The 26,622-nt window shown below is 45.1% G+C and overlaps 2 protein-coding genes across 8 annotated transcripts in view; one reads left to right on the forward strand and one right to left on the reverse strand.

Moving 5' to 3' along the window:
* ULK4 (unc-51 like kinase 4) overlaps window positions 1-13,839 on the forward strand; it is a 567,394-nt gene extending 553,555 nt beyond the window's left edge. For all 4 annotated transcript variants that reach the window (XM_039230385.1, XM_039230386.1, XM_039230388.1 and 1 more), the window contains 2 exons: window positions 10,823-10,908; window positions 13,663-13,839. In XM_039230385.1, the coding sequence (XP_039086316.1) occupies window positions 10,823-10,908; window positions 13,663-13,741 (165 nt within the window). In that variant the 3' untranslated portion in view covers window positions 13,742-13,839. The remainder of the gene's footprint in view (window positions 1-10,822; window positions 10,909-13,662) is intronic.
* Window positions 13,840-18,926: 5,087 nt separating this feature from the next.
* Window positions 18,927-26,622, reverse strand: part of CTNNB1 (catenin beta 1) — a 42,084-nt gene continuing 34,388 nt past the window's right edge. The window contains exons 8-16 of one of the 4 annotated variants that reach the window (XM_039230314.1): window positions 25,654-25,757; window positions 25,237-25,575; window positions 24,808-24,966; window positions 23,203-23,322; window positions 22,449-22,599; window positions 22,238-22,359; window positions 21,256-21,316; window positions 20,002-20,222; window positions 18,927-19,542 (exon numbers count right to left, since the gene is read on the reverse strand). In XM_039230314.1, the coding sequence (XP_039086245.1) occupies window positions 20,014-20,222; window positions 21,256-21,316; window positions 22,238-22,359; window positions 22,449-22,599; window positions 23,203-23,322; window positions 24,808-24,966; window positions 25,237-25,575; window positions 25,654-25,757 (1,265 nt within the window). In that variant the 3' untranslated portion in view covers window positions 18,927-19,542; window positions 20,002-20,013. Of the gene's footprint in view, window positions 20,223-21,255; window positions 21,317-22,237; window positions 22,360-22,448; window positions 22,600-23,202; window positions 23,323-24,807; window positions 24,967-25,236; window positions 25,576-25,653; window positions 25,758-26,622 lie in introns of all 4 variants that reach the window. The other 3 variants (XM_039230315.1, XM_039230312.1, XM_039230311.1) reach the window with 3 other exon arrangements.

A 26,622-nucleotide genomic window follows, 5' to 3' on the forward strand; every position in this document is an offset into this window, starting at 1 on the left:
TCTAATACAGCTTGAAGTCGGGATTGTGATGCCTCCTGCTTTGGTTTTCTTTTTCAAGATTGCTTTGGCTATTTGGGGTCTTTTCTGGTTCCATACAAATTTTAGGAGAGGAACACAGTTTTTTTTTTTTCAATTTTTTAATGTTTTATTTATTTCTGAGAGAGACCTCATGAACAGGGGAGAGCCAGAGAGAGAGGGAGACACAGAATTGGAAACAGGCTCCAGGTTCTGAGCTGGCTGTCAGCACAGAGCCCAACGCAGGGTTCGAACCCATAAACTGTGAGATCATGACCTGAGCCGAAGTCAGACGCTTAACCAACTGAGCCACCCAGGTGCCCCAAGGAACATAAAGTTTTTAAATGGACTCCAAGGAAGACACGGATGACATGAGGCCGCCGAAAGCTGTGTGAGAATTACTCCATCTTACCCCAGATGTGCGCAGTGTCATGGAAGACATATGGTCCCAGATGCAGCATAAGGTGTGTTAATATAGTCTTGCTTTAATGTGAATGTGGGAGGAAAGACCCTGGCAGCAGCTCAAGAAGTTTCTGGAGAGGACCACAATGGGCACTGTAACACCAGATAGAGCGTAGGGGAGGAACTGCCAGACCCCATTACACCTCCCGGAAGTTCTTCCCCAGATTCCATCCTGGTGTCTGACAACAAGGGGATAGCCTGTCTCAATGTTTTTGGTAAAAATGGCTTTGAAGTAACCCAAAAACCTCAGCTGAGAGAAGACAAAGTATATATTAAGAGAACTAAATAAAGGGGCTCAATGTATGGGTTTATTTTTGAAATTTAAACTCTCTGAAGTAGAGTTGTCATAGTTACCTGCCTGTTTTGACTTGTGTTTGTGAGATCTGAAGTCCACAGAATTAAGACAATCCTCTCCTGTGTGAAGTGTGTGTCTGTAATAACAAGCACCAGGGAGCACCTGGCCTGGCTCACTGTTGCCTGTTTCATCTCCTGGTTTTTTCTAGTTTCTCAGTGCTGCCCAGGCCTGTCTGGAGGCCTCTCTGGTTAGAAAACTAAAGCTAACTTGGCTTCCCTTCACCACATGCATTGAGGATCACTGAAGATACAGGCATATGTCATTATACTCTCATAAACAAACCCCTACGTCCCCATTCCCAAAACCATTTCTAAATAGAGAAGCTCATCCTGGAGCATTTTATGAGCTTCATGAGGACGATGCTGTGAGTCATGTTTATGAGCATGAATTCATGATATACCACAGTGATAGAAAATAAAAGTTTTGATCCACACATTTTTTATGACCTGAGATAAAGAGTGTAGGCACCAGGCCTGGCTTTTGTCCCTCGGGAGCCACTGTGACCCTGGACAAGCCACTGTACTGTCTGTTGTCACAGCCTCACCTGCCAACTGAGGGGGTCTGGCCAAATTCAGTATCCTGCCATTATGGGGGTGAGTGGGACATTTTTTGTCAGTTTGCCTTTGGGAAGCTGAGTCCCAGAAAGGAACCAACCCCAATTCTGTCCTTTGTGGTGTATGTAAAGCCACTACCTGTTCATGAGCCTGGGAGGGAATTTGAAGGTTGATTCTGCAGGACACTTTCATCTCCTTTCAATGTTTTTGGTTATACCCAGTGATACGTGAGTGCTCATGGACACATGCCATGTTCAAGGGACCATAGCCGGTTAAATAAGTCATGTATTTGCCCTAAGTACACGATCTGTTATATATATCCTCAGTTAAACAGAAGTGGAGGAATAGTCTTCCCAGGTTGATCTGAGTTCTAAGCTCAAATTCCCAACTTTTTTCTGATATTTTTCTTAAACACCCCATGTTTTGAACGATCCTGTCTACCATGTGAACTGCATATATTTAGTATAATTCACATTTTCATCTTGATTGATCTCAGCCACACAGCTACACATCAGAAGTCTCAGTGTAAGATAATGATTAAGCACTCCGTATTCAGCTGATGCATTTTTATCATAAAGAGGAAGAATGTGAGGCAGGCAGGACTCTGTTTGCAGGAAATGGACATTTTGAAATAATGAAATCGACTCATGGGCTCTTAGAGGTCCAGGAACCTCTGCTATAGTACATTATTGGAAAATAAAATTGAGTTTGTTTGTCTTGGCTTATGGGAATTAATTAAGTGCTAGTAATGAAAATAGTGGTTGCAGGAAGAAGTATTGTGTTTACACTCTTTGCTAGGCTCCTCTTACATGCTTTATTTTCTTAAAGAGTCCCTGCTCTCTCTTGACTTCTCTAATCATGGACATGAGAAGTTCTCCAACAGTTGTTGAGCCAGAAACTCACTGTCACGATGAACAAGTGTCACTTCTACATCACTGAGATCTTTCTGTGGGTCTCGGCAGTGTGCAAAACATTGTCTGTTTTGATAGCAAAGAATAAGATAGATAGGATGGCTTTTGAGCATACTCACAATTTGGTTTTCAACAAAGTTTTAAGTACCAAGAAAATAGAAGGTTCAAGGCCACATTGCCTGGTAGGTACAGTAGAATGTTTCTAAAATAAGGTTGGTTCCCATCTTAATTTATAACCTTCATTGGCCTGAGAGGAGCCCAAACTCTGGGAAAAAGGAGTGATTCATTCCTGAGGATCATTTCAAAGCCATCGGAAGTCCTAGTTTACCAGCCTGACTAATTATAGGAAACGGGAATCACAGGACAAAATAATTTAGCAAGATACATTAAAACTCATATCTTTTAAAAAAATCATCCAGACTTTACTGATCTGTCATTCTGAAAGCCCAATCAGACCTATATACCAAGTAATGCATGAATGCATTCCCTACTGTTTTGTCATTTTCCTTTTGAAGGACATCTTGGTTCCTTTTGCTTTTTAGTGACTGTGAATAAAGTTGCTGTAGACTTTGGCATAGAGGCTTATGTGCGAACATAAGTTGTCAGTGTACTTGGGTGAATACCTAAGAGTGCAATTGCTGGGCCATATGGTAAGACTGTGTTTAATTTTATAAGAAAGCACCTAACTGTCCTCCAAAGTGCTGTACCATGTTGCATTCCAACCAGCAATGAATGAGAGTTTCCGCTACTCTGCTTCCTGGCCAGCATCTGCCGTTGTTAGTTTTATGACTTTTAGCCATTCTAATAGGTATGTAGTGGTATGTCATCACAGTTTTCATTTGTATTTCTCCAATAACAAATGGTATTGAGTATCTTTTCATGTTCTCATTTGCCACCCATAATACTTTCTTTGGTGAAGTGTCTATTGAGATTTTCTGCCCATTTAAAAAATTGGGTTGGTTGTTCTCCTGTTGAATTTTAAGAGTTCTAGATAAAAGTCATTTATCAGATATGTGATTTGCATTTGTTTATCCCAGTCTGTGCTTATCATATTCTCTTAACAATATTTTACAAAGAGCCAAGTTTTTAATATTGGTAAAATCCAATTTGTCAGTTTTTTTTTTCAGGCGTCGTGCTTTCGTATTATATCTAAAAACTCATCAACAAAGCTAAGATCACGTAGATTCTCTCTTAGATTTTCTTCTAGAAGTTTTATAGTTTTAGGTTTTACACATTCAGATCAACGATTCATTTTGAGTTATGTTTTATTTAAGGTGTAAGATATGTGCCTAGCTTCATGTTTTTTGCATATGGGCATCCTTTGTTGTAGCACTGTTTGTTCAAAAGGCTATCTTTCCCCCATTAAGTTACCTTGGCATATTTGTCAAAATGTTGATAGTATTTGTGTGGGGTGATTTCTTGGCTAACAATTCTATTGATTGATCTGTATGTCTGCCACATACCGTCATGGTTCCTGTAGCTATATAGTAAGTCTTAAAATTGTATACTGTGATTTCCCCCCTTTATTCTGCTTTTTTCAAAATTGTTTTAGCTATTCTAGTTCCTTTGTCCTTCTATGCAAATTTATAATCAGCTATCCTATGTCTACATAAAATCCTTCTGGGATTTTGATAGGAAATGCATTAAAACTAAATTTGGAGAGTATGTCTTTATTGGGTCTTCCAATTCATGAACATAGTATATCCATTTATTTAGGTTTTTTTTTTCTTTCATCAGCATTTTGTAATTTTTAGCCTACAGACCCTGACATACTTTGTTGTTTTAATACCTTTGGAATTTGTCAGGACCTGTTTTATAACTCAGCATATGATATATCTTGAAAACTTCCCATGTATCCTTGAAAAGAATATATATATTCTGAAGTTGTTAGATGAATTTTTTGATGTATGTCAATTAGGGCAGGTTTTCTAATTTTGTATAAAACTTCTGTGTCCCTTCTTATGCTTGTACACATGTTACTGGGAGAGATTGAAAAGTAACCCTACCATAATTTTGGTGTCTAATTCTCCCTTGGGTTTCTTTTTTTTTTTTTTTTAATTTGTTTTTAGACTGTTATTACATACATTTAGAATTTAGACTTGGTGGGGCACCTGGGTGGCTCAGGTGGGTGTCCAGCTTTGGCTCAGGTCATGATTTTATGATTCATGAGTTCAGCCCTGTGTCGGGGTCAGTGCCAACAGCTCAGAACTGGGACCTGCTTTGGATTTGATGTCTCCCTCTCTCTCTGCCCCTCTTCTACTCACCTCTGTCCCTCTGTCTCTCAAAAATAACATTAAGAAATTTAAAAATAAGAATTTAGAATTGGTATATATTACTTGTCAATTGATCTTTCTATAAACACAAAATGTCTCTCTTTACCTCTAGTTACGACTATTGGCTAACAGTCTACCTTGTCTGGTAGTAGCTACCCCAGCTTTGTCTGGTTACAGTTTGTGTCACATCTGTTTTCATTCTTTAACCTTCATTTGGTCTGTGCCCTTATATTTAAAAGGTTATGTTTTGGGGCACCTGGGTAGCTCAGTCAGTTAAGTGTCTGACTCCTGATTTCGGCTCAGGTCATAATCTCAGAGTTCATGGGATCGAGGCTGTGTCAGGCTCTGTACTGACAGTGTAGAACCTGCTTGGAATTCTCTCTCTCCCTCTCTCTCTGCCCCTCCCCTGCTTGTGCTCTCTCTCTCTCTCTCTCTCTCTCTCTCTCAAAGTAAATATATAAACATTTAAAAGGGGAAAAAAGGAAAAAATAAAAGGTATGTTTCATGTCAGCAGCATGTAGTCATGTTGTATTTTGTTTATATCTAGTCTCAAAATCTTAGTCTTTTACTTGTAGTACATTTGTTAAATGCACACTTAATGTAGATATGGATAATATTTGGACTTACGTTACCACATTACTTTTGGTTTCTGCTCCTTTTTCCTTCCCTCTTTGAGTTTTGGTTGGTCTTACTCTTCTTCTAGTTACTTAACATGAAAGCTTGGATTATTGATTTAAACTTTTCTTCTTTTTTACTGTGAATGTTTAGTACTATAAATTTCTCTTTAAGACTGCTTTAGCAGCATCCCACAGATTTTTGATATACTGTATAGTCATTTTTTTAAGTTAAAATATTTTCTAATTTTCCCTGGGATGTCCTCTTTGATCTTTGGATGATTTAGGAGTAAGTTGTTTAATTTCCAAGGGATTTGAGATGTCCCTGTTACCTTTATTGACTTCTAGTTTATGATTAAAAATATAATTTATATGGTTTCAGTGCTTTTATATTAGTTAAAATTTGTTTTATGATCCAGAATATTGTATACCTTGGCAAATATTCCTGATTTCTTGGGAAAAATATATATATTCTGTTATTGATGGGTTTAGTGCTCCACAAATGCCAATGAGATCCAGTAACTTGATGATGTGGTTCAACTCTTTTATGTCCTTGATGATTTTTATCTACTCATTCTGTTACTATGAGAGTAGTTTTGAAACCTCCAGCTACAGTTGTGCATTTGTCTATTTTTACTTTCAGTTGTATCAGTTTCTGCTTCATGTATTTTTTTAAGTTTATTTATTTTGAGAGAGAGAAAGTACATGTGCGAGTATGAGTTGAGAGAGGGGCAGAGAGAGAATGCCAAACAGGCTCTCCATGCTGTCATCACAAAGCTCAATGTGGGGCTCAAGCTCAGGAACCATGAACTCATGACCTGAACTGAAATCAAGAGCTGGACACTTAACTGAATGAGCCATCCAGGTACCCCTGCTTTGTGTATGTTTAATATCTATTGCTAAATGAGTGCACACTTATTGTTATATCTTTTTTTTTTAATGTTTTTTTTATTTATTTCCAGGAGATAGAGAGAGAGACAGCGTGAGCAGGGGAGGGTCAGAGAGAGAGGGAGTCACAGACTCTGAAACAGGCTCCAGGCTCTGAGCTGGCAGTCAGCACAGAGCCCGACGCGGAGCTCGAACCCACGAACCGCGAGATCATGACCTAAGCGAAAGTCGGACGCTTAACCGACTAAGCCACCCAGGCGCCCCTATTGTTATATCTTTTTGATGACAAAACCTTTTTATCCTTGGTAATATTTTTTGTTCTGAAGTTTTCTTTGTCTGATATTAATATAGCCCTAGCTTTCTTTTGATTCATATTTGCATGATTTTCATCCTTTTACCTTTAACCAACCTATCTCACACTATTTGAATTAGGATTCTTGTAAATAGTAGATAGTTGGGTCATATTTTTTTTTATCACTGTACAAAATTCTCTCTGATTTGCTGCATTTGGATAACTTACATTTAATGTAATTCTTTATATGTTAGGATGCAGTCTACCTTTTTACTTGATTTATGTTTATCCTGTTTTCATTTTCTTGTTTTTTTCCTTCCTGACCTCTTTTAAGCTATTGAACATTTTTTGGTAGTACAGTTTGTCAATTGTGTTTTTTACTATCTCTTTAAGTTTTTTTAGTCATTGCGTTTAGGACTATGAAAGACTTTACTTCTCACAATCTACTTATAATCAGTATTTTACCACTTCAGTTATGATATAGAAACGTTATCACCTCTTAGATTCCTCTACCCTTCCCCCTTTATGTTCCAAATTTCTTATATCTACATATGTTGAAAACCCTATCATATAATATTGTATGTTTTGCCTTTCTACAGCCAAATGTATTTTAAATAAAGGTAATAGTGTGTAATAGTTTACTCAGATATTTACCATTTCTGTTACTCTTCCTTTTTTCCTAATGTTCCAAGTTTCCTTCTGGTGTAATTTCCTTTATCTATGAGGAGTTTCCCTATTTTTTTTTTAAGTTTATTTATTTATTTGTTTGTTTGTAAGTAATCTCTACCTCCAACGTGGGGCTCAAACTCGTGACTCCAAGATCAAGAGTCACATGCTCTTCCAACTAGGCCAGCCATGCGCCCCTGAAGAGTTTCCTTTAGTAATTCTTTTAGAGAAATTCTGCTTCTATTAGTTTTCCTTCACTGGAGAATGTCTTTATTTCACCTTAATTCCTGAATGATATCTGCTAAATACAGAATTCTAGTTTGATACTTCTTTTCTTTTTTGGCACTTTAAAAATGTTATGTCACTTTTTTAAAAATTTTTAATGTTTGTTTATTTTTGAGAGAGAGACAGAGTATGAGTGGGGAGGGGCAGAAAGAGAGGGAGTGTTGTGTCACTCTTTCTGATTTTAGTGTGATGAGAAATCCACAGTAATTCAAGTCCATGATCTCCTGTAAGTAATATATTATTTTCTGCCTGCGTTTGCAATTCTTTGTCCTCAACAAATTTTATGATATTTTTGGATGGGGATTCTTTGGGGTTATCATGTTTGAGAGGCTCTCACTTTTTTTGAATCTAGATTTATGTCTTTCTTCACACTTGGAACAGTTTTAGCTACAATTTCTTCAAATAATTTTCATCCATTCATGCTCTGCCCTGTAATTCCAAAAATCCACTGCCACAGATCCCTGAGGCTCTGTGGGACAAACTTTTTTCTCTCTCATTTTTCAGACTGGACCATTTCTATTGATCTATCTTCAAGTTCATTGCCTCTTTCCATTATGCTAATGAATCCATTTGGCATGGCTTTTAAAAGTTTTGGGTTATATTTTTCTAAATTTTCATTGGGTTCTTTTTTATATTTTCTAATTTTTTTTTTACATTCTCTTCTATTGTAATACTTTATTTTAATATTGTTTTACTCTAATACTTGTTTTAAGAGTGTTACATTCTGTTTTCCTATTTGTTTCAAGAGCATTAGTGATTACTTGTTTTAGCATGTTTATAACACTTTTAAGTCTTTGTCAGATAATTCCAACATCAGTGTCATCTTGTTATTTATTGTCTTTTCTCATGTGAGTTGAGATTTTCATGTTTATTTGTATGCTGAGCAATTCTGGATTTTATCTTGGCTATTTTAAATATTATGAGACACTGTGTCTAGCTAGAACCCTATAGAAAATGTTGATTATGATCAGGATGCAGGCTGGAATAGTAGTTTCAATGCCACGTTAGTTTCAAAGCATTTGCAATGCTATTTGGACCCATCTTGTGTGTCTGTCCTTTAGGAGTCCGTCTAGGATCTGGGCAGAGGTTTATTAGCTCAGTTCCCTAAGGGCAAAGGTATGCCATTTGGATCAATTCCATGCATGCACAGGTTGAAGGTGAGCCTAGGAGTTTATAAACAATTTTGTGGGGTTTGTTTCTTGAGGACTTCCTGATTGGTTATCTCCCCAGTACTTTTCTGGGTGCTTGCATCTCCCATTCTCTCTGGCCATAAACTGCTCACTTCCACAACTGTCATGGTTGTTTTGTGGTGGGGAGCTGCCTAGAGCCCCTGCCCCTGGTGCTACAGTTTCCTGGGACCTGCGACCAGAAAACTGAGGAAAAGGGAAGGGAAGGAACCTGGAGAATCTGCTCTCTGTGAGCTTCTGGGAGTTTCCTTTCCCACTTCTCAAGCCTGGTTTGCCCCGGAGCTCTCTCTTCTGCCCCACAGTGCTCAATTCCAGGCTTTGGGTTTGCTGACTTCAATCCAGGCTGTGCTGGAGGGAAAGAAGAGGTAAACTCACCACCAGTTTAGTGGCGCTTTGAGTCCAGTCCCTTTCCCCAGTCTGCATGTTGCTATTTACTTTTCAGTGTCCCAAATCACTGTGCTGTGCGTTTTATAATTTGGGTTTTATAATCGCATGTAGAGGAGAGAAAGGATGGTATGTGTTTGCCCCATCTTACCCAGAACTAGATAACCTCTGATTGATATTATTTAAAATTTATTTCCTAATTAACTCCTCTTTATATACAGGACAACTGATGTTGTTAGTAAGAAAGAGTTCAGTTAAGTGGTCAAGTCACATAGTTTTCCTTTTTTTTTTGGATTTGCTTATGGCTACATTTATGTCAGCTGCTCATGATGCTATTTTGATCTTTCCCTTTGATCACCTCAGTCTCACTGTAGTTTTCTATTTGTACCTTCTAACTCACCTTGTGAGCCTTGTTGTGCAGATGCAGTCTTGTTATTTCTTTGTAACTTGTAAGGTAATTTCCTTGGAGCACAGTCTCTGCACACGGACCCACAGTACAGATAGTCAGGGTGTGATTTTAGATATAGTTCAAATGAGATGTATTTGGCACAGTTTTGAGAAAAATCAGGTGGGAAGCCTCAGTGAAGACCCCTTTCGTATAAGTTTGTGCTTACTTCAGACATAATTGAACTAAAGCTGGCGTTTTCAAATAGCAGCCTTTGAACTCATCAAGTTGGGTGTGATTTCAGAACAAATTTACATGCAGCTCTTTTAAGATGCAAATTGTTACAGAAATCACACCTGATGCAATTGAGCTGGCTGCTAGTGGCTGGCATACTCAGCAGGTGGGAACAGATCTCCGTGGAGGTGCAAATTCATTCACGTGTAATTTGGAGTCCATGTTAAAGTCTAATAACCCCTATAACCTTCCTATCTCCATGAGTGATTGATTAAGAAATGTTTGGCCTCTTCTTGAGAACTGGGAGAGGATAATCCAGCCCTGATCACTATGATCAAGTGGAAAGACAAGGAACACTTGAGCAATGGAGAGGGCAGGGGGTGGCACCTGGGGACAGCCTAGTTCCAGCTTTATGGTAGGGTTAGGATCTGGCTCCAGGTGTACCTCTATTGTGGCCCCTTAATCTCACCAAGCCTCCATGACCCAATCTGTAGAACATGCCACATGCTTACCTTGCAAGGTGAATAAATAAAAAGAATAGATGAGAAGGTGGACAGGAGACTGCAGAGCCTTCTGAAAGGTAAAGCACAATGCAAGTGTTTATAAAATATTTTTAACAAGAATAGGACACAAAAGTTGAATTAAGAGGAGCAAGTCTAATACTAGGATCAAGGTTCATATCTAAAGCCTCTCTTGCCTTGCGAACATGGACTCTTGTGGAGGGCTTTAGGAGGTCTCTAGAAGCCTGGGTTGTATACGGTTCAGCTCATAGGCACCAGAGTCAGAGATTCCCACGTGTTTTTCCTGTTCTTCTCAGGACCATGGCAATGAGCAAGGGCTCACTCCCTAGGATACTCGGGAAGGGGTGTGTGCCCTGGCTTGGTTATTAGTACTTCTCCCTTCAGGCCCCCTAGATCTCCAGGCAACCAGAATTGTGATTCTTCTGTCCGTATGAAAAAGGTTGTGTTGGGCTCAAGGTCCCAAAGAGTCCTGGCTCTACCAACTGGAAAATTTCATTCACCATCATTTAATCTACCTCAGAAGTTCAGGCTTCCAGAACACAAACACCCCCGAGGGACCCAATGGAAGGCACCCTACCCCAACCTGGCAAGTGTCCAGCCCCAACGGACTCCCTCGTGCTCACCCCCAGGTGCCACGACTGTCTGCCTCCAGTGCCCTGCTCAGCAGTGCCCTGGGCGGGTGGGGACTTGGGGCATGCTCCCTAATGCCACCAGTAGCCTGAGACTCTGGTGCCTATCCTGTGGGGCTTGAGTCAGGGATGGGCCAGCCAACCACTTTCTCCTCCCTCCCTTGCAGGTCACATCCAATGAGAAGCTTCTGGAGAATCTCAAGGATGCAGGCAGCCTCCTGCGGGCTCTGGAGTGGCTGGCCCCCGCTGGCGGGTAGGTAGACCCAGAAGGAGCAGTGCAGGGCCTACTGGGCTCAGCGAGCACTCACGCACTCCTTTCCCCCCTTCCCCACCCACCCACACCAGGACCCTGACCTTGCAGCCTGATATTGCCGGGGTGGGAGGGGCCACTGTACCACTCCATCCCCCGGGCACCCCCCACTGTGCAGGTGGTAGGCGGGTAGGGAAGTCAGCAGAGGAGGGAGAAAAGTAGAACAGTCTTAGCTCTGCTGGGGGAAGGCGTATTCCCATCTAAAGGGAAGAGAGCTGGGGAGGGACGCCAGGGGGCATGTGATGAACCTGGCAAGGAAGGCAGGCAGTCACCAGCTTGTGCACACATGGCCGCCTCATCAGCACCTCGCAGGGGTTTGGGCAGGGCTGGGGTCAGCACTGAGAGTGCAGCCCGCTCTTCAGCACCAGCCCGTCTTCCTTGGCCACGTCTTCAGGGAACTCTTGAACCCCGCAACACAGACTATGTGGCACCCAGAAGCTGGCAGTGTGCGGTTAGTTCAGCCTCCTGTCCTCAGCTCTATGCTCCATATGTGCGCGATATATCTTAGAAGTGAGTGCCCAACCCCGGGCTGCCCTGTGACCCAGGAAGGAGTGTGTCATACGCTGTAAAGGTAGAAGCCAGTATCTCGGCATCACCACAGTGAGGCTGATGCTCGGCAGAATGAGGGCCACGGGGAGGGTTCATCCCACAGTTGACTCCCCGCCCCCCCCCAAAAAACACCCATGCCCTGCACTTGAGAGGTGGTGGCAGGGGCGGGGTGGGGCTTACAAGTTGTTACTCTTATCTGAACTCTTAATGCCAAGTGACCAAAGAAACATTACATGGGACTAAGAAGAAAGTTGCCCTCAGGCATCCATCCTTCAGGCGAGCCTGTTTTTTACAATGGCTCACTGCGCATGACAGTGCCAGAGCTTGGTGTGCGGTCTGGCCATTGTCCCCAGAGCTGAGGAGGTGGCCCAAGTTTCTTGGAGCCACAGTCCCGAGCTTCAGCTGCTCTCCAGTCCTAGGGAGAAGGATCCACCTCCTAAGGGGTACCTGGCCTTCGCTAGGCACGCAAGGCATGGAAATGGGGCCTCGCATTTCCTGGCAGTTTGTTTTCACAACCACAGGGTTCTCTGAATTCTGCTTCTTGGGGTTTGGGGTTTGGATTTAATTTGAAGACAAATACAGGGTTGGAGCGTTGATGAGAACAGTCTGTGGAGAAGAGATGCCATCTCCCAGACTACCCTGGTCCTTCTTATAAGTTTAAGCCAAATAGGTAGGTTATCTGTGGTTTCCGTGCAGTGAGGGGGAAGGACAGGCTGGCTTGCCCCGGGGGTGGGGCGCCTCCTTGCCCTCCTGGGACCCTGTGGTATAAGGTGTGGACAGTAGACTCCGTGGGCTGGGCCACAGGCCTGTCAGACTGCTGTGAGAACCCTGTAGCATCTGTCCTCAGGGACCTGGCCTTGTGTGTGATGAAGCCACTCCGAGCAGACGCGTGCCATGGAAGGCCCGGGAGAGCCACTGGGTGGATGAGAATTGAGGGAGAGCACCTGAGAGCCCTTCCTCCCCTTTTGCGGGACCCTTCATCCAGCCCAGGACTCCATGTGCCTTTAGGCCAAAGCCAGCACATCCTCAGAGGTGGACCCAAATTTGGACTAAATGTGTCAAAACAGCCCAGTGCTCCACAAAGCTGGTCGCCTCTCCTGTACCCCAGCCCAACGCTCCAGCAACTGAAATGTCTACCCTAGGCAGACCGTGACCTTGGGCTGGGGAGGTTGCTGCTCTGAAGGTGTCTTATTTGGGCTTTATTCAGACGGCCAACCAGAAAAGGTCTTATGTTGAACCAAGAATGAGTGTGGATGCCGTGTTCTCAGTTCTGACGTGGCTCTGTCAGAGGATGGTGTACCCTCCTTGCCAGTCACCGGGCCCTCCGGGCCGCTCTGGTGAGCAGGGTGGACGGCAGGCCTCCAGCAGGCTAGCCTTGACTCAGCTGTGATCAGGCTGAGTTCAGACACATTCTTGCCATCCCTTGGGATGTCTGATGCACGGAGCAGGAGTGCATGGCACCGTCCCCTGACCGCACCCCATCTGCTGCGACCCACCTCTCACACAGCACCCCCACCCCCGGTTATTTGGCAAGAACCCTATTTCTGTGTAGTCCAGAGTCTGCCATGGACTAATTTTATACTTCAAGGCGGTGCTATCGGTCATTCTTTTCCTTGCTAACAGTTGTTAAGGCACAGGCTTAAATGGGTCTCATTTAACAAATCTTCCAGTTGCAACTCATAATTGCACATGCACACTTGGGGGGGGCGGGGTCAGGAGCCCAAAGCCTCCTGGCTGAGTGGCCGGGAAGTGGCGATGTGGAGCAGGGAGAGCGGCGTGCAGGGCAGGTCGGGATCTTTGCCCTGCGCACAGGTCAGCTGCGGTTAGGCTGGGGGCAGGGCCTGGCTGCCGTCTGACTTGCCCTCGCGGCCCAGGGTCAGTGCACACGGCTGATGGTCAGATGGCGGGTGCAGGAGGTCAGGCCTAGCTTAGGGGTGCCGGCGTGGCCAGTGCTGAGCCCCTCTGGGACTGTGGGCTGAGGCCCGGAGACCAAGTGTCCAGTTTCTGCTCCTCAAGGTGATGCACAGGGGCGCTTGTACGAAGCGGCTGGCCCAGCGGATACTCAAGTACAGAAGGGGCCAGCCCTTGGAAGAGGGGTTATTTTACCCTGGAGACACGTAAGTGTTTCTACTTTGCTTTTTCTCACAGTTCGTCCGCTGACGGCACGGTGGCTTCCTTGGCCCTGGAAATCCTGCAGCTGTTGGACGCCAGGCAAGAAGGCACTTAGCACAAGCCAGCTCTGCAGCCAGGTACTCAGCCACACACGGTCACCACATCACCACCTGTAGCTCTATTTGGACCTAATAAAGTCGGCTGAACCCAGAACCTTGCGGCCGAGGTGTTCTCACGGCCTCCGGGCCCTAGGAGACACCCACTGAGAAGGGAGTGGTTCCTTCACTCTTGTGGGATGCATCCGGGACCCCCGGCTTGCTAGCTGTTCTGAGGCTGCTCTTGCCCCCGTGTGGGCTGGGTAGGCGTCCTCTGCAGCCTGTGCTCAGACAGTTGATGAGAAGCCATCGGCCTCGGCCCGTGGCATCTGTGAGCAGCTCTCTCCTCCGGAGTTAAAAGATAGGACTAGGCGTGAATGCTCTCCCAGCCACAGCTCCAGAGCAGGGCTTTGCAAGCTAGTTTTAGGCTCTGGTCTTCCTCCTGCTTTTACAGAACCCTGGGGTGGACAAGCAAGGCTCCACCAACAGGTAGGCGGTGAAAAGCGCGTTAAAGAATGCAAAAAACTTGAGGGACCCTGGCCTCTTTGAAGGTCTGCCCATCTGGATGTCATGATGGTGGGGAGGGGGGAATGGTTGTACTTTGATGGCAACTCCTACTGATTTCCCCCCCCCAACTTATCATTGGAACCTTTCCAGCTTCTCCCTAGTTTCCTCACAAGTAGGCCCTTAAAGCTAGGGGAGAATCCGGCCTGTGAAAGTATCTGGTGGACACTGCAGAAATGTGCTGGGGCTGTGGTACTGAGGTAGGCGTCCTCTTGAACCTGGACTGGAAGATCGGGGTGAGTCCCGGGCAGCTCGAAGCAGGTGAGCAAGTCGAGGCCCTCCCTCGTGGAGCCTGCTTTCCCAGCTGCAGAACGAAAGGGCAAGTCTAGACTAGATCAATAGCTGCTAACCCCACCCCCGCCCCAGCTTCCGCGTCTCCTTAGAGGGGATTCGCCCCACTAGCCAGTCTCACGCCCAGCTGGGATTCTGCCCCGGACAGCGACCACAGTGCAGGCCGAACGGGTAGGACAAGCTCAAGCGGTAGCCACGTGGGCACACAGGTGGCCCTGTCTACTGCATCATGGGAAGCTGGCCACGCGGCCACCAACAGCCCCACTTTGCCCCGGTGACCTGGGTGGTTTGCCGAGCTTCCATGCAGGTTGGGAATGAAGACACAGCTCAGTGCCCAACTCCATCAAAAGCATAGGTCTGTTACCCTGGTTTAATCGCCACCACTTACAAAGCTGGCCGCCTCCGCTTCCTTTCCTGAGAAAACAGACTCCGAGGAGCCCTGCCCAAGGCCCCAGAGTCTGCACTAACTCAGGACCCTGACTCCAGGGTCACAGCCACTGGGGTACCCGAGTTTGGCTGTGAGTAGCTGGGGTGCGCGAGCAGCCAGCCCAGAAGGCAGTCTCCTTTCAGCTCTCCCAGCCTACTTACTGCCCGTGGGGAGGAGGCCCCAGGCCACGTGCCCAGCCCCAGGCGGTGTGCCCATGTGGCCCTGACCCCACTGATTTGGCCTATGCTCCTGGCGTGGGGCTCGGCCCCTAGGCAGTCAAGAAAGAGGCCTGGCCTCAGCGCCAGCAGCCTGGCAACAGGCACAGGTCTCCCTATTTTCCCAGGAAACAAATCTGCTCTCTCCCTTCGTTTGGTTCTTGGGGGAACTGCCTGGGAGCTGTGTGCCTGGAGTCTTCCCAGAAAGTTTTCAGGGCACTGGAAGATTCCTCTTCACCCTTTTAGTTGAGCAGGGAGGAGTCTTCGCTGTTTGAGGTAAAACGAAGTCGTAACATCGCAGAATGGTTTCGGGGAGTGCACCATCGTTGGCCCGGAGCCGCTCGGCACTGCCGTTCTCAGGAAAGGGCCGCGCAGGCAGAGGGAGCACAGGCAGGGCTGCTGCTCTGCGTCGGGCGCTCACCCCGGGGGCCGGGGCACGAGCCCGACCCCGTGCCAAGTGTCACACGGATGTGAGGCCGTCCCCCTGGAGTCGGCGGATCCTATTCTCCTCGTAAAGGTGCCAAGTGGACAGCAGCAGCCCTGCTCCCACCAAGCTCGGTGTAGGGGACTGAACAGGCTTGGCTGGGGGGGCGGGAGGCCGGACCCTCCCCAGCGCTCCCGGCGAGGCGCCTCCTCCCCCCGCATCTGGCTTGGCAGGCTGGCCCCGGTTCTGAGGGAAGAGAAGGCCCCGGCTCCCGGCCCCTTGGAGCTCTCGGGATGCCAGCGGCAGCAAGGGGCCTGGGTTCTGGCCCCTACTGGCCCTCTCCTTCCTGCTACCCCTGTGACGCAGCTGTCTGCCTTCTAACTGGCCGCGACCACTGGCTGAGCCGCCTCAGGGGCAGATGGCGTCACCGCAGTTGCAGAGATAAACGGCCAGAGAGCAACACATTAGGGAGCGGGAGGCGGCCAGGCAAATGGCTGCACGGGGCTGCCCTGCCTTCCACTAACGGCAAGCCCAAAGCTTCAAACCCTGCCTTCACTTACGGCCTGAGAGCAGATGCCCAGGGGGCGATCCCTCTGTGAAGAGCCACACTGCAGCCACAGGCGTGCAGAGAGGCGCAATCACCGGGGCAGCGAAGGCCACAGGTCTCTAGGATGCAGCGACAGAACTTCCCCTTACAGGTCCGTGCACCCACCTCGCTTCCCAGCTCATGTTCCCCAGATTACCACGAGGCTCTCAGCTCCGCTCTGTGACTGCAGTCGGGCTTTATCCCTGTGACAGAGCTCAGAAAGCGGGGCCTCTGGGCTGAGAGGAATCGGGCCCCTCTAGTCTTGGCTTGAAGCAAGATTCCTCTCCTCCCTCCCCTACTGACAGAAAACTATGGTGGAGAAACCTATGGATGTATGCAGGGACTGAGGTAGAGCTTCCGGAAGGAACGGCAGGGAAGAGCGCCGGGGACAAGAACAGCCAAAGTTCAGGAGGCCCCGAAAGCCACAAGCTTCAGCAGAGCTGAGCAGAGAAGCGTAGGGACAAGAAGCAAGAAGCCACGGCCCAGAGTGAGGACAGGGGGCGTGGAGTCCTGATGTGACCCGGAAGGAAGACTGGTCTCTTCCATCCCATTCCGGGCCCCTTACTGCACAGGAGGTGGAGACGGTCACCTGCCCCTGGCTCCTCTGGTGCAAGGAGGGGCCGGGGGCTCCCCACAGCTGCTGCTGGAGCGGGGAGGAAGCCCTGCCTCAGCCCTGCAGGGGACGCACGCAGGCAAGGTGAGGCGGTTAGTTACATCCTTGCTGATCAGAACAGAGCAACTGCAATCAACCGGGCACTCTCCACTTTAGAAACCAAACTGCACAGTTGAGACGTTTTTATTACAGAAATCAAAACAAAGAACATATTCACTATAAGATCTCACACTGTCAAGAATTCAAACAATCAGCTCAACGTCGAGAACATCTGCTCCGACGTGGAAGGAAGGGCTTCCTTCTTCGGCTCAGTGGTGGTCACTGCGATGGGACCAGAGGTCTTCTGCACCCCTGTCCCCAGGTAACCACTATTCTGAGGTCTGCAGTAATCCCATCATTTCCTTGCTTTTGTTTTTACCACCCATCCCTGGGGCATTTCCTCAAGACCGTTTGTACCCTGTCATTCCACCAGTGAAGTCCTGCGCCACTCACCTGGGGCTGCTCAACACTGTGCTTGCAATCTACACGCCTGCTGGGTGCAGCTGCAGCGTTCTGCTGTGAGGCCTCTCACGCTCGTGTGTGAACCAAGCCCTGGACACGTGGGCTGTCACGCACTGCTCTACCCAGCTAGGATGGTGCCTGAGGCGAAAGAAAACTCATTAATACTGATCCTACTTGTCCTTAAAACCTTGGTATTTTGGTGGTTATGGGCCCACCCCCCCCACCGTATTTTCAACTGTTCTCAACGGCTACTAATTGTTCCTCACCTTCACTAAGAAGTCCCTCCTTTTCACACTGACCTCCAGTGCTACCTCTGAAGTATGGTCTCTGTCTACATATTACACATTTCCCATGTTCTGTCTGTCTCTGCACAGCAAGCGATCCCTACCTCTACCCACATACTCGGGCCGTGACCGCTGACAGAGCAAGTCTGCCCCTCATTCAGTTTCACCTGTGTCTTGGCTCTTCTTGGCCCTTTGTACTTTGAAATACACTGCAGAACCACCTTACTGAATCAGATAAACTTTACATTTTTAAATAGAACTTCAAAACTATAATGAGACAGAGAGACAGCGCGAGCAGGGAAGAGTCAGAGAGAGGGAGACACAGAATCCAAAACAGGCTCCAGGCTCTGAGCCGTCAGCACATAGCCCGACGTGGGACTAGAACCCACGAACCGTGAGATCATGACCTGAGCAAAGTTAACCGACTGAGCCACCCAGGCGCCCCAAAACCATAATGATTTTAATCAAAGCTCTGAAAATGTTTTCTGACTTGAAGACTTTCTTTAAATGAAACCCCCTGCTGTGGTACCTTATGTTGGTTGAGCTCTTGCCGTCCTGGCATGATTCTGTCATGACCTGGAAGGAGCCTGACACCGACCACCTCACCAGGGATGGGATTTCCTTTGCAATCCCACATTTTAGACCACAATGGAAATGAACATATCTAGCAGTCATGATCTTAAATAAAAATACACAGTAACTCAGAAACAGCTCTCCCTAAGCACAAAACACTTTCACTCTTTTTAAAGACCAAAACACAAGTCTTAACAGGTCTACCTACCGACTCTGCCCTGAAGGACGAACTAAGCTTGTGAGACCCACCGCCAGGATGACAGGACTGCCTGGCAGGTGAAAGAAGGCTCATTCTGGTCTCTCCGATTATGTTTAGATAAACATCAACACTTAAACCATCTTAGTTTTTCAGTTCAAAGGGGTGTTGAAGGAATTCCCCTCTCCCAATGAGTCACATTTATGCGAAGGGGCTTCAAATCCAAATCCAGATAGTTAATTCTTATTACTTCCTTACTGGGAAGGAACCACTTGATGGTAACTGCAGTGGGGGAGGCCTCTGGCTTTCAGCTTTGTTTCACGGAGCCCAAAGACTACATTCCAGGCCTCCGGACTGAGGTTTCTGGTGTTTAACCCAGGACCAAATGTTAAAGACACTTGGCACACAATCCCATCTGGAGGTAAGGCGCACGCTCTGTCATTACAAGTTAAAATTATTTCACTATGTGTGTTTTCCTCAGGAAGAAGCTGAATAAACTATCCTCACAAACCAATGACCAGGAAAAAAAGGTTGACACGATCGAATGAATTAAAAGTTTAATTCTGAACCATTTTTATAACTGCATTTTCTCTTGAAGCATCGTATCACAGCAGGTTACAACAACTTTGGGATAAAAGGCAAATGGTAAACTGTCCAAAACAAGGTTCCAAATAACACCTCTTACTGATTTACCCTACCCATACATATCCCAAATAAAGTTTTTGATCAAAAACATGAAATAGATCCACCTGCTTATTTTAAGCATATTAAAAAGGAAACTAATTGGACCATTTCTATTTGTCTATTTTATACAAAAAGGCTACACAATGTTACACTTTATTCAGATTACAATTAGAGTGATTATGAATTAGTGTTCTACACCATTACTCAATTCTTAAAAATTAGAAATTGCTGTAGCAGTATTCACTATAACTTAATACTACGAGAGACTTAAAAAACTAACAGTTACTGCAAAAGAAATTAAAGAGCTACTTCAAAGCAAGCAAAGTCAGTACCATTACAGATATTTAAAAAAAAAAAAATTAACAAGCAAGGCTAGAGTTTGATAAATTCCATATCCTGTGATCCATTCTTGTGCATTCTTCACTTCTTGAGTCACTCCCAAAATCCATTTGTATTGTTACTCCTCGACCAAAAAGGACCAGAACAAAAAGTTTACTTCAATTGTTCCCATAGGAAACTCAGCTTGGTTAGTGTGTCAGGCACTTTCTGAGATACCAGCCCACCCCTCGAGCCCTCTCAGCAACTCTACAGGCCAATCACAATGCAAGTTCAGACAATACAGCTGTATAAAGAGAGAAAGGCTGCTATTAATGTTTAAAACAGCAAATGTTACTCATTTGAGTATTAAGTTGCAAAGCTGTGGCAAAAACATTAAAGTTAATAACTTCCACACATGACCACTTAACAACCAGAAATCTGAGAACATTCAAATGTTCCAAGACATCTCCTTTCAAAGTACGTATCTGTTTTCGTGGCAGATTTACAAATAGGCCTAAACCACTCCCACCCTACCAAGTCTCTCTGAAGTTCTGTAGGCAGAGTAAAAGTATTTTACCCAAACTGGCTTTTTTAAACTTCTTACCTAAGGGACGATTTACAGGTCAGTATCAAACCAGGCCAGCTGATTGCTGTCGCCTGGAGGCAGCCCATCCATGAGGTCCTGGGCGTGCCCCAGATCTGGCAGCCCATCAACTGGATAGTCAGCACCAGGGTGGTGGCCACCCATCTCATGCTCCATCATGGGGTCCATACCCAAGGCATCCTGGCCATATCCACCAGAGTGAAAGGAACGGTAGCTGGGATCTACAGGAGTCGGGTGGCAACAAAGGGGGAAAGGGACACAGAAAAAGAGGAGACAGACATTAATGTTAACACTGAAGCTTGGGCCTTCAAGGTCGGTGAGCTTGTCAGAAAAAGCAGGACTTTCTAGCCTCTTCAACCAAGTAATTACTTGGTGCCAGGCCACCCACGAGGCTATAAAGTCTGTTTCCACCAGAGGCAGACCAGCAAGTTCTAACCACACCATCAGCTTACCACCAACCACCAAACATATTGTGTTTGCCTAGGTGGAGACATAAAATCCCAGAGGGGGGCAGCCAGCAGTCTACTGCGTGAGTGACCACCCACGTATCAAGAAGACATGGGCAAGAGATGAGAGCAAAAGCCAGAAGGTCTGGCAGATGTAATCTATCTGTTGATTACATCTGTATCTGTCCAGTGATACAGAAATACTGCAAAAACTCAAGCTGCTGTTTCCAATGAAACTTTTACATTAAGGGTTGACATTATAGATGTCAACTAAGATACCTATGAGCTTTAGTGGTTTAATAATTAGGAAAAACCAGATGAGATTATATATACAAGGTGAAGAGCTGTATTTACTCATGGTGTACCCCCTGCTCCATCTCCATTACCCAGATTTGAATGAGGTTTTTGGAAAACCACAATAACAGAATGATGTAGACCCACCCCAGATCTGAGCCTGGGGCCAAAGTTTCCTCTACTCTAGCTTCCTGGGTGGGTTGTAGGGATGTATAGATTCTCTGACCAAAAAAGCATGTACAAAGGCAACCAGTAATATGTGTCACTATTACTGGGCCTCTGCAATACAGGCTATTTGTGAGGGCGATCCTGTCGACTGCTCGTGGTGTGGCTCAGAATTCCCCAGGCTCCAAGAAAGATACTGCTGCTGACTCTGGAATTTCAGAAGTTCCTTTAACTGCTGCCACTACTTTCCTGCCAACGCTAGTTTCCCAGATGAGCAAACCAGCTCTTCTGATAAAGCTTTGGAACCTTAACATGACCCGGAGTTAATCAGGAAATATGAGACACATACCATCCTGACGATATCCAAGGGGCTCTCCCTGGGCACCAATATCAAGTCCAAGATCAGCAGTCTAGATAAACAGGTACAAGGCAAGGAAGCAAAATGAAAATTCTGAACTTAAGCATACTCTAATATTTTGAGAACGTATTTATTTTCACATTATCGGAGGAACAAAGAACTCACAGAAATACTTGAAACTCTACCCTCATAGATTGACTTCTGATACCTAAAGCAGCATGTTTTGTCATTGCACACAGCATTAAAAATAGCCACTAATTTATTCTTTCAAGCAAATATAACTGTAAACAAAACAGTCAAAGCGTCTACCCCCAACAGGAGTTGCTGACAAACAGGGTATGTCAGATGAAAGAAGATTTTTACCCTGAGCAGCTGGAAGAAGACTATGAGAGGAACAGGTTTGGGGAAGTTCAGAGCTCAAGTTGGAACATGTTAAGACTGCCCATTAAAAGTCCAACTAACATATTACTCACTGTTTGACAATCTGCTTTTTTCTTTTTTTTTCTTTTTAACAATCTATAGGCTCTTCCCATTCTTATAATTCACTGTATGACTTATGTAAATATAACTGAATGAACTTTTAGCGTGGTTCCAATGTTTTAAGAACAACTCTGTAATGAAGCCAAATACTGAAGACAAATTCAACGAAAGAGTATCGGTAAATTAACCTCTAACTACAGTGTTGAAGAGAGTGCCTCTTTCCTTAAAAAGGGAAAATATTCCCTTTTGAAAAAGATGCTTTAACCTGGTAATTTTTCCATCCATCTCCCTCCCAAATTCTGATGTTAATAAGCAGCACGACTTGTTTGTTGTGAACAGACTGTTTAAAGCTGTGGTTCTTCCTCACAGCAGCTGCTACAGTAGCAAAAAGGATGAATATTCAAGCCAAGGACACAGTCAGTGCAAATAAATGTGCAGGAGTATTTGGAGGGAAAACCACACACTACCGAATAAATATGTCCACACGGCCTACCTCATTCCAAGCCATTGGCTCTGTTCTGAAGAGAGAACTGGTCAGCTCAACCGAGAGCCGATTCTTGTAATCCTGGGGCTTGTCCTCAGACATTCGGAACAAAACAGCAGCTGCATATGTTGCTGGGAGAGGACAGAAAAAAGGCCCCTGAGGAAAAGCGGAGGCTTTCCCGTATACGCAAGCTAAAGGTGGTGGTTCTGTCTGTACTTACCCACACCTTCGTTCCTAGAGTGAAGTAACTCCGTCAGAGGAGCTGTGGCTCCCTCCGCTTCAATGGCTTCTGCAGCCTCCTTGTCCTGAGCAAGTTCACAGAGGACCCCTGCAGCTACTCTTTGGATATTTTCAATGGGAGAATAAAGCAGCTAGGGTGAAAAACACAAACAAAACCTAATTAAATCTAAAGAAGAAACACGGCAAGCACCCCACTGTGGTGCAAATATTCCCAATTCAGAGAGAAGATGGCATTTACACCACTGGTGTTAAAATCATATTCTCTAACTTTATGTTCTCAGGCAGTTGATGCTCTGGAGCCCTGGTTTTCTAGAGCATTATCAGCCACAAACTCTCTCCTACAGATTGGGCAAACCAGGAGATAACTGGAGGCCTATGCTCTGGCAACCCTGACCAGCTCTCCTCCCTCCAAACCTCAGCACCCTAAAAGTGGAGTATGAAGTATCCCTCTTCTTCAGGCTCTAGTCCCAGGGTTTCTCCTATTGCCCAAGAAAAATGAAGGGACTTTTGATGAAATAAAACAGACTCAACTACAAGGATACTACACACCGAGACTCCATCTGTCCTGCTTAGGCAGGGCCATGAACAGACTGTTGTCATTTTATAACTGGAGACAGCAGATGAAAAATTGCCCCTAACTTGGTTCCTAATTTTCTGAAATTTCACTTAACATTAAATTCCTGAAATTTTATGGGTGCATAAAATCTAGAATGCCTCACATAAAACCAGCATACCTGCACAAACAATGGAATGGTGTTTAGTCCTCTGATTACGATTCGGTTGTGAACATCCCGAGCTAGGATATGAAGGGCTCCGGTACAGCCTTCAACAATTTCTTCCATACGGACCCCCTCCTACCAAAAGAAACATGGTTAACAAATAGGGCACTCTCATCTCTAAAGTTTATAAACTTGAAAGGCTTTCTGTTCTCAGTCGCAATTCCTAGACTAATTATTCACATTAAACACCTCAAGTTACGCAGAATTTGCAATTAGTTTAGGAATGAAGGAGGATTCCAAGAAGTAGAAAATCACTGATGGGGGGGGGGCCCTCATGATGGCACTAATTCAAGCTACACCCCTCCCCACCAACACATACAGGAACTGCAGCGTCACTGTACTCTGACAGTCAAGACATCTAATTTAGGTAAAAAGAATATATAAAGATACACAAAAAGGGGAAAGTAATGTGCAGACTGACAAATGCTTTTCTTCCACATACTCCCTCTATTTTTGTATATCTACATGTACTTCGTGAAAACTTAGCAAAGGTTATCACCAACTGCTAAATTCTATTGAGCTGTCAGGTGGGAAATCCACCCCTCACCACCTCCAAGACTATCTGACGGTCTTCTATGCAAGAAGGAAGTTATTAGCCTTTGCAAAATGTAAGTACTGTCTGCTTTCCCTGTTTCTGAGTTTTAAAAAAAGTTTATGATTCTGCTTTTATTGGCGTTTATAAACAACTGGATTTTTATAAAAACACAAATACTCCTTTCTTCCTAAAGAAAAGACTTAAAATAAAAGGTACCTTTTCCATTCTTTTAAGCCACCTTATAGAGACAGGCCAATACCAAAAGTAATGAATGGAGAAAGCTGAAGCCCCATATTGAGTGCATACACATAACCACTACCAGTAAGAGATTCCCCAAATCTGTTCTGGTAGGCTGTTTTCTAAAGTAACTTAATTAAGAGAAAACTCTTTGAAGGTCTGAATCTTAAAATACATTCTGAGGAATAAACTCTATATACAGTGTCTTTAGATACTTGTAACAAGGCTAGTTTGTAAAGACTGCAAACTTGACATCAAAAGCTTTAGGCTGAGCTTATGGGTAAAGATTCCAGAAATGCTACTACTTATTCTTGAAATCTGTTAGTATTCTTAGGTCTGTGAAAACAGTTTAAACTATCCCTGGAAGAGACAGTAAAAGGTACATTAAGTTTTACAGGTAAAACTCATGTTTTAATGGGGAATAAGAGGCTCTGAAATCATATGGACTTGGATTCAAATTATTGTTCTGCTACTTCCTAAGAAGGTAAACCTTTGTATGCATTAAATGAAAACACTGCAAGAAGTGCCTAACCCCACAGGAGTACACCACACCAGATTCTCTTTGTGAGACTAACGATGCAAAGGAGAGGTCAAAGGCAACATCACCAGGGGCCACATTATTCCTGATCTTCTCTGCAGCCACAGAAACACGTCAGTTTTTTCAAATCATTAGCAAACAGCCCCTCAGGAGGGAAGATGGAGGGAATCAATGACCAAAGAAGTTCAGGATCCTAAGATTTTATGCATTCCTTTTAGATACTCAGGTGTCACTACTAAGATTTACCTACCACAAACTGCTGCTGCGTTCCGCCCATAGATGTACGGCGCTGGGTATCTTGATGGGCACGAACCAGCAACTGAACTAGTCGTGGAATGGCACCCTGTTCACGCAGAGGTGCATGATTTGCTGGACAAAGGGCAAGATTTCGAATCAATCCAACAGTAGCCTGTAGATAAGAAGGAAGAAAAAAGAGCCTGCATGTAACTCAACAAAATCATTTTCTTAGCCTAAAATTCCCACCACACTAAGTCTACTGGTAACACTTGAAAGTAGCACAGACTTCACAAACACTTTGGAAGTCCACCCCAGCCCACACTTCCTATTTACTAAGGAAAAGGATTCGTACTTGTTAATCCCTTATGCCTAGACAACCATCCAAGAGCTCGAGGTGGTTCATGTTCAATTCTGCAACTTTCTATTCTGACTGACAGTTTACCTTTATCAGGGGCCAGTGGGATGGTGGGTGCAGGAGTTTAACCACAACCGGCAGTCCATAGTGAAGGCGAACAGCATTCTGGGCCATCTCTGCTTCCTGGTGTCGGCTGGTCAGATGACGAAGAGCACAGATGGCAGGCTCAGTGATGTCCTCCCTGTCACCAGCACGAAGGACAGTACGCACAAGTGCCTCTATACCACCCACTTGGCAGACCATCATCTTATTCTTATAATTATTGCAAGTGAGATTAGAAAGAATTCCAGCTGCACAGGTGACCACATTTATATCATCTGAGCCCAGAAGCTGTACAAGGGTCCCAAGAAGACCTTCCATCCCTTCCTATGGACATAAAAACAAATGCTCAGTACATATTCATCTTAATTCTATCACCAAGGCACTGGCATGTTCAAAATTTACCTGTTTAGTTGCAGCATCTGATAGATTCCTAAGAGTCCAAAGACAGTTCTGAACAAGACGTTGACTTGGATCGGTCAGGTGAAGCCCTAAAGCCTGCATTCCACCTAGAACATGAAAAAAGATCTAAGGCGATGGCCATTACCTGGCAATTCCTATCAGTACTAAGTGCCTTTTCTAGACTTAGAGGGTGTCCCTCTTCATTGCCAAAACTTATCCTGTCTAAATCCTTTATTTCTTTTCATTTGCTAGGATGGTGTTTGTCTCCCTTTCTTTTCCAATTCACCTCAACTAGTGATAACTTCTGTCAAATACCGATTGTTCCTTCCCAGTATGGAAAAAGCCTTCTCTATCTCCGTGGTCCTCCGTATGTAATTTTACTTTCATCCATTCAGTCATCTCAGAAACATCGACCTAATATCAGACCATTCTGAGCTGGAGCTGTACCAGTGAGCAAAATATTCTATGGTCCCCACTCTCACAGAGCTCATGGTCTAGCTGGAGGCAGACAATAAACAAGTACACAATTAATAAACTGAAACTACACAGTGTGTCAGATGGTATTAAGTGCTATGGAAAAAAAACAACACAAGTTGCAGGGGGGTGGGGTGCTACAAGTTCAAGTAGGGTAATTAGGTCACCTCAGTGTGAAGATGACATCTGAGCAAAGACTTGAAGGAGGATAAATTCTAAAAGGTACTAGAACTCCAGTTTATTACCAGGAACCATACAAAAATTACTGACTCCGAAACATGGCCCAAAGGTTCACAGCCTTCCCCCATTTAGGACCCTAAGGAAGAACATTTGTACTGGTGGAGGACTCTAAATGGAACCTCAATTCCTCATCTGCTGGCTTAACCTCACCCATCTCTCTCCTACTGAAATTGCTTTTGAATACAGTAAGATACATTCCCTTGTCTCCTTGTTCATCTCTTCAGGTCTGTTTTATTTATCTTTTTAGGTAAGCTCCAC

Source organism: Hyaena hyaena, unplaced genomic scaffold (genome assembly GCF_003009895.1).
Source record: "Hyaena hyaena isolate Hyena2069 unplaced genomic scaffold, ASM300989v1 scaffold_45, whole genome shotgun sequence".
Classification (NCBI taxonomy): domain Eukaryota; kingdom Metazoa; phylum Chordata; class Mammalia; order Carnivora; family Hyaenidae; genus Hyaena; species Hyaena hyaena.